The sequence below is a fragment of the Bombus huntii genome, chromosome 6, assembly GCF_024542735.1.
Source record: "Bombus huntii isolate Logan2020A chromosome 6, iyBomHunt1.1, whole genome shotgun sequence".
In the NCBI taxonomy this organism is placed as follows: Eukaryota; Metazoa; Arthropoda; class Insecta; order Hymenoptera; family Apidae; genus Bombus; species Bombus huntii.
Genome location: NC_066243.1, coordinates 6,364,729 through 6,372,612, shown reverse-complemented (window position 1 = coordinate 6,372,612; position 7,884 = coordinate 6,364,729). Strand labels below are relative to the sequence as shown.

The window sequence follows — 7,884 nt, the reverse complement described above, 5'->3', positions numbered from 1 at the left end:
ATTAAATACCTCTAAACTACTAACTTTGAGTATACCTAAAATTATACATGTTTACAATATTTCAAGTAATAATAATAAATAAGGTCAAATTAAAATTTTTTATTAAATTACCTTAATTAACGTATTTAGCAAGGTCAATTGTAATATTGGATTAGCAACTAAGTAATTGAGGATTTTGTCATTAGGTGATAATGACAAAATCTGCAATCACTTAATTGCCAACCCGATAATTTGTAATTGTGTTAAGATTAAACTGTATTAAGTAGATAACAAATTATTGTTCATTACAACTCATTATCATACATAATTATACAATATACAATTTTTCTACTCTTCTACTCTCCATATTTAAAAAATATTTGCTAATATACAAATATAATTACACCGAATTATTTCATTGCGAATCTAAATTTTAACTAAACATTCTACGTTCGAGTTTGATTGTGTATATTTGACTACCTTCATGTCTCTCGCTAGTCGATCGTCTTGTTACATACTATACCGAGAATTAGGTTGGGAAGAAAGTGTATACATCAAAGAAAATATTGAGTTCCAATAAAATTTATTAAACATCAAATAGTGAAAAATTAACGCTATAAAACATGTCAGATCCAGAACTTGAAGCAATACGACAACAACGATTAGCTCAGTTGCAGTCACAATATAAGGTAAATCAGTTGTATTAGAGACAAAATATTATATAATACATAACCATTTTTGACAAGTGTGTGTAACCATAATTTATTTAATAAGACCATCAATAAAAATCAAATGAAAATAATAAACGATTATAGTATATTATTTCCAATCTCATGACTAAAGTTATTTTACTGAATTTAAATTTGGCCAGCTCAAGCTATTTATAACCATATATGCATACTGATATTACTTAAATAAACATTTATTACTGATTTTTTATCGTTATTACATTGTGATTCGTTTATAAATGTTCAGAGTAATAATGTAGAGAATAAACAAGCAATGGAGGAAAAAATGCATCAAATGGAAGACATGAAGAATTCCATTCTCACCCAAGTATTAAGTCAATCAGCTAGAGCAAGATGTAAGACCATTAATATAATGAAATTATATATATACATATAATGTATATATACATATGATGTATAAAATTTTCTAATGTACACTACTTCTTTAGTAAATACATTAAGTCTTGGAAAACCTGAAAAAGGAAAAATGATAGAAGATATGATATTAAACATGGCTCAACGAGGTCAGTTACCTGGTAAATTAGGGGAAAAAGAACTTATCAGTTTACTTGAAAGCGTAAATCAACAAACACAACGAAAAACTGTTGTGAAGGTTAGTTGCAATATATGTATGTACGTTTTCAGAAAAAAATAAAATTGTAAATAATTAATTTCAGTTTGACAGACGAAGAGCAGCATTGGATTCTGATGATGATGATTTATAGCATATACATATATTTATACATGGTTATCAAACCATGACAAACAGTGACATAACATTCTCTGTTTAATTTTTGAACAGGTAATGACATTACAATACAACTGTACGCTTAATTAGTCATATGTTTTTATTTTTTATGATATATTGAAATAAAAAATTGAAGTCAGGTATCAGGATTTATTTTAATCCAGATTTTATTTTCAAATTTCTATATCCACCTTTCCACCTATATATTCTTTTATTTAGTTAATTTTATCCATATTTATAAAAAAGAAATTTAAAGTACAATTACAATATTTTTTTTATTAAATATAGATAAATTTACACTTAAAATGTAATAGGTTCCCATCCCTAAAACAGTTATCATGTTTTAAATCAAATATACAATCTTTACGTAAACATTGATATGAAATACTTTTCACTATATTTACATAAACAAACATACATCTGTAATTCCAAATATAAGTATACAGAACATTATTTGCCACTTACATTCTTTACATGAAACTTTAGTACATTTACATATTTCAATGTAAAACAAATTTATTATGCAGTTTAAAAAAAGCTCGTTTACTTACATGATTTGTATTGTCTTATGAAAGTTCCATTTAGCTAAGATAAATCTTTATCATTCTATTTATAATTCATAGAATCTCTTTCATTGCATTGACTACAAAAATAATCACTTTCATAATTCATATAATTTTGTTACACTAATGAATAATAAATAAAGCGTCTCAGTAATTCGAAATTTTGTAATATAAAATTAATAAATATTACCTAAATGAAATTAGAAACAATAGGTTAAAAATTTTTAAAAACTGTTTAATATAAACAATACAATAATTCAGTTATTTCAATCTCTTTTCATATGATTTGCTCCTGGATGATCTGGAAAATCATTTAACATTAAAAAAGTAATAATATGAATATTCATAGATAGATACTGGTTTGCAGAAAAAGAAATATGTACCTTCTTCATCGTCATCTGCATCTAAAATATCTGGACAACAAATACCATAACATATTAAGGATAAGAATCCTGCTGGTAAACCAAACAAAACCATTGTTAGAATGGGGTTACCCATCCACATTGCAGAAAGAGTTGTTTTTAATTCAAACCATGATCTATATATACGAATTAACCAACTGTTTCCACCATATCGCTGAAAACATATGTCATAATGTTAATTTTTTCTAACCACATAAAGTATCTTAAATTTATTTAAAAAATATATCTTATATACCGGAGCACTTTCATTTCGAATTTGCTCTAGGAACAACTCTATCACATGAGGAGTCAGTTTTTCTGTTTCATCCTCTGGAATGTGATGGTGGTTTGTTGTAGTATTAATAACAATTAAGCTTGGCAATGGTAAAACCATCATTGCTATACTATTGACTAGATCTGGATTAGCTATCCAACCAAACTGAAATTGACTAAATGCCAAAACAGTAATTATAATCACATTTTGAATAATAAAATAAAGAATATACAAATTCATAAAATGTAACTTACTCGTGATATTTTTCTCGCTTGCTTTTAATTATAGATTCTACCATATCTTTGAACCGTGTCATGTGTAGTGGTATTTCTTCTAGTTGATTTTCTTCTACTACTGCCAATACTAGATTTTTATTTGTCAGGAAAAGTTGATTTATATTTCCTCTTGTTACTTTTGGGAATGTAGGAAAACGTTCTGCATTTATCCATTTGTATACTGTCTCATTTAACTTTTCTATATTATTTATGTCATGGCCTATTACAAAATATTTGTTATTAAAAATTAATTTTTTTATTCATTGATATTATTGATAATTATGAAAAATATATTTTTATAGGTAATATCAATATTTTACAAATATTTACCACTAAAATTATAATGTAAATTTTCCTTATAGACAAACAATGCAGGAGTATTTTCCACAGGAGCATGTTTACTAACAACATTTGGATGAGACTGATAGAAAAATGCATGTGGTTGGAACACATCTGCAGTCTTATGATAAAATTCCTAAAACATATTCATTTAAATTAAAATCTTCATTAATGTTACAGATGAAGAACGGTCTTCACCTGTAGTTTTTTAATTCTGTAAAACAGAAACACCTTTATTTTGAAATATTTATCTAAGTAATGAGATACAGTCGCGATTGTGCTGGAATATCAGTTGTGATAAACATCCGGAAGATATTATTTTATTATTATTATTATTAAGATACATTTTCCATATACGTACACTAAACTCCTTGATCCACCCCTACAATAGAGTTCCGAGATCTTTACGGTATATAAAAAACCAAAAAATATGCTTCTTAGACAGAACAGATTGTGTAATTCCGCATTGCGTTCATTAAAAGCTAATATAGTGAGATCGAGCTGAAGTTTTTTTCGATCAAACTTTAACCCTTCAAAGTCCGCGTGTCTGTCTAAATTCTGTTTAACAATCCCTCACGCTGCTCTTAGTTTCCGCATTTATCCGCGATACACACTCACATAGAACAATCTCTTGATTACAATGCATATACTTGTATTCTTGTATAAATTCGAGTATAATTATTAAAACCTAACATCCAATCCCGCAATCCTGTACAACATAATTGAACGTACCCACACAATACAACTTTATCACTCGAATCGCGTCGATTTTTATTGATCAAAGTTACATGATAGACCACTAGTCAAGACTAGTATTGCAACTGTATTCCATAAGAATATGTTCGCCGGCTTCTCGCGTTGCTCGAAGTCTCAGCTCATAACATTAATAACATTTCTATTAGTTTTTACACAAAATAAAATTTTTATTTTACCCATAATGGTCCAGATCGTTCTCCAACATATAAAAAGTATAGATCACGTTCCCTTTTAATTGTGTCGAAACTTTGAGTTTTTGTTACTTCTTGAACAGGTGGGCCACTTACTCTTAATGCAAATTTTACTATTTCATCTCGTGTTCTATCTCCATGATATACAAATTCTTGCTCACCTTTTAAGCTATATAGAAAAGAGAAATAATACCAGTAGAGAAATGTATCACTAAATGTATATATATACAAAGCTATAAAAATAAATCCAACTTTCTTCTTACAATATAATAGTTGGAAATCCCTTAACTTTAAAAGCATGAGCAACACTTGTAAATCGGGTGCAATCAACTCTTCCAACTCTTATTGATGTCGCATGTAAATGTTGTGCTACAAGAGACCAAATTGGTTCTAATCTTTTGCAATGTGCACACCATGGTGCATACATCTATAAAAAAAGTAATGTTTGTAGTTTATAAGCAGTAATTTTACATAAAAACATAATGTATCAGATATTTTATATTTATACCATAACAAGCCACTGCCCATCTTTATGAATATCCAAAAATCTATTTAAAAAATTGAATATTTAAAATTTTATACATATACATGTAAATATATATCATTAATTAAATATAAAATATAACTAAACTGTGGATGTTCATGCAATTTTATACTTTTATGAACATAATTAAAAAAATGAAATCTAAGTAGAAATTTGTTTTGTCTCCTAAATACCATAACAAGTGATCTACTTTAAATATTGTATATATTTTTGCATATTGTATGTACTTCTAGATTTTTTTGGAATCCTAAATTTCCCAAAAATGCATAAACAACCATAGTCTATATATAACAGACATCAATCATTATATACCTGTCGCTTAGTTCAAGTACACGTGATGCTATTACAGGAGTAAAAATACCTGAAAAAACTGAATTATGTTTTAATAATACTAACTGTATCAAAAGATAATAACATAAATGAAGTCAATTTAAATTACTTTATATGCATATAAATTAAGTGTAGTTTTAAAAGTACAGAGTATGCAAATAAAAGGAATAAATGTTAAAATCACAAGTAAATGTTTAAAAAAATTAAATATATTTAAAAAAGATATTATCTATTAAAATTTTAACATAATTGGTTTTTATATATCCAGTTAAAAACAGTAAAAACAGCCAGTAAAAACATTAATAAAAAGAAATGTCATCTTTAAAATATTAAACAAATCTAATTAATAAACAAGACATTTCAATGAATGAAATCAAATTAAAGATTTTAATGCTAAACACTAAACTTTAGTAAGTTATCGATCGGCAACATTTGGAGGTTATGAAGTAATTTACTACTTAATACTAATTTCATATTTTTATCAAACTAGTATCCACAACAAAGTTACGTCTTATAAACAGTTAATGGCGATAAATAACTTTACCATAAATAACTGCGATGAGCACCAATTTCGTTATTGTTACCATTGCAGCAAAAAGGCTTTTTATTGAGAAAAGCCTATTTTGTTAAATCTTAAGATCAAAAATATTATATTTGATTAATTTACTTTCACATAATTAAGGTAATTAACGCTCTTAGCTGTAAAATTGAAATACACACGATAAAATCCGATACACCTCTACCATGTTTTCGTCCTGTGACGCCATACGATTCTTATACCGGCATCTTCTGAACTCACTTTTGCGTTTTGCATCTCTACATGCATTATACGAAAACAACGGGGAGGAGATTTAAAAATGCATTAATCGCAAATTTTAAATAATCTAAAATACACATAAATTCACTTGAATATTAAAGTTACAAAAGTAATATAGTCATGACAAAATCGGAAATAACTACAAATATTTTTTGCCGTATTTTCTATTATTCATTAAAGTGAAATATTTATCAATGAAGAATTGAATAAAACATCATAGTCAACTAATAATAAGCATACTAATTGCATAAATATTATAATACGTGTTGTAATAACTATGTAACGCGTGTGTACTAAATTACGTAAATTAACTTTAATTGTGTGTCGCTGACAATAGATAAATAATAAAGTGAATAAGTAAGTAAAGTGAAATATTATGTTTTAGTATAAAAAATAAGGATAGTAAAATTCAGGTAATTAAGGCAGGTACAAAATCATTCTATACATATGTATAAATCTCTTAATGTATATAAACCTTAAAAATTAATTTCTCTATAAAACAATTTACTGATAAATTGAATACGAAAATTAATACTTTTGTTCATCAAAATGAACTCTTTATTTACGTATTTCGTAAAGAATATTGTACATTTTAATTAGTTAGGTATGAATGAAATAATAAATTTATATAGTTATTTTTACATAATTGCAGATAATCGCGAGAAAATTTTAAGTATTTTGTAATTGGGCAGTATCTTCAGTTTCGATATTAATTTCGGCATCTTCAAAGTCCTGAAAGTAAGGCAATAATGCAAATTTTGTGTAATACATAAATCGACAAATAGTTGAAAATCACATTTTTATTTATAAATGATAAATAACTCACATAATCTTAATCAATGACTGTACTATCCGAGAGACCGCTAAGTAACATTATAAGAAAAATATAGAATGATTGTACAATGTTAAAAACGATCATGATGAAAAGAATATAAACATAGCAAAGGAATAAGAAAGGATAAAAAATGATGCTGATGCCAATGGTAGCCAAAGTTGTCAATATACTACCCATTTCTCTCTTTTTTCGCGAGATTCACTTTTTAATTACATGTATGTAACGAATCTAGGAATAAACCACTAATAATTTCAACTTTTCATTTTTTTTTTCTTGAATTAAGAAAGCATTAATTAATTGATAGACTGTTACTGGAGACACTATTTGTAGTAGCGAATAGTAGATTTGTTATTCATGAAATATGCGCATGTGAAAAATTAAAATCAATCTTAAATGGAAAATTAAAATCGAATTTTGATACAAACAAATTATCGATATTTTGATACAGAATATCTATTAAAAAATAATTACTTTCTGAAAATGATTGCATTCTTTGGATTTCGAACTGAATTTTATTGTTAATGAACAAAAAATTTCATACCTCTTCATCATCTTCATTTCCAAAACGTATCTCTAGACCACTTAATTTAAATATGATTAAGAGATAAATTACAAGCGCTATGTTAATTACATTCGATAAATACGTGCCATATAAATATGTCAAATACAGAAAGGGAAGAATAATTATTTTCACAGAAACTTTAGTTATTCTTCCAAAAAAAGATCCCATATTTGAAACAAAAATGATTCAGGATTTATTTACGTTAAAATAACTTTTATGTTAATTCATTAATTGCACTGCACGAAAGTAACGTGAAACATTATTCTTTGACAATATAAACATCTTTTTGTGGATATTTATGACTAACTATCGAACCAACTTCATGTATATGACAAAAAATTTGTTTAATAAAATATTCATATATTACATTTTTTATAAGAAATTAATAAATATTAATTAATAAATCTTGTATACATTTATTTTTAAAAGTTTGTCAAATTAAATGTATTACCATTGAAAATAAATTTTTTTAATTAAAAAAGATATCGATAGTAAAAAAAATGAAATTATTTAATTAAGTCAGTAGAGGATTGTTAATAAAT

The 7,884-nt window shown here is 26.2% G+C and overlaps 2 protein-coding genes across 5 annotated transcripts in view; one reads left to right on the top strand and one right to left on the bottom strand.

Moving 5' to 3' along the window:
- The first annotated feature begins 458 nt into the window (after positions 1–458).
- Positions 459–7,884, top strand: part of LOC126866990 (programmed cell death protein 5) — a 69,790-nt gene continuing 62,364 nt past the window's right edge. The window contains exons 1-4 of one of the 2 annotated variants that reach the window (XM_050621067.1): positions 459–668; positions 955–1,063; positions 1,157–1,320; positions 1,385–1,423. In XM_050621067.1, the coding sequence (XP_050477024.1) occupies positions 603–668; positions 955–1,063; positions 1,157–1,320; positions 1,385–1,423 (378 nt within the window). In that variant the 5' untranslated portion in view covers positions 459–602. Of the gene's footprint in view, positions 669–954; positions 1,064–1,156; positions 1,321–1,384; positions 1,615–7,884 lie in introns of those variants that run through there. The other variant, XM_050621066.1, reaches the window with a different exon arrangement.
- On the bottom strand, positions 1,830–5,928 carry LOC126866960 (protein disulfide-isomerase TMX3). 3 transcript variants are annotated; one of them, XR_007690104.1, is made up of 11 exons: positions 5,673–5,907; positions 5,111–5,168; positions 4,763–4,802; positions 4,518–4,681; positions 4,240–4,423; positions 3,299–3,443; positions 2,948–3,188; positions 2,676–2,868; positions 2,402–2,594; positions 2,209–2,319; positions 1,830–2,098 (listed from the first exon to the last, which is right to left on the bottom strand). XR_007690104.1 is itself a non-coding variant. In XM_050621007.1 (11 exons), the coding sequence occupies exons 2-11, from the start codon at positions 5,713–5,715 to the stop codon at positions 2,285–2,287; spliced, it is 1,287 nt and encodes a 428-aa protein (XP_050476964.1). In that variant the 5' UTR covers positions 5,716–5,760; positions 5,849–5,928; the 3' UTR covers positions 2,233–2,284. The 3 variants fall into 3 exon arrangements, 2 of the variants coding, with proteins under 2 accessions (XP_050476964.1, XP_050476963.1); XM_050621007.1 differs by lacking the exon at positions 1,830–2,098 and having other exon boundaries at positions 2,233–2,319; positions 5,111–5,159; positions 5,673–5,760; positions 5,849–5,928; XM_050621006.1 differs by lacking the exon at positions 1,830–2,098 and having other exon boundaries at positions 2,233–2,319; positions 5,673–5,760; positions 5,849–5,927.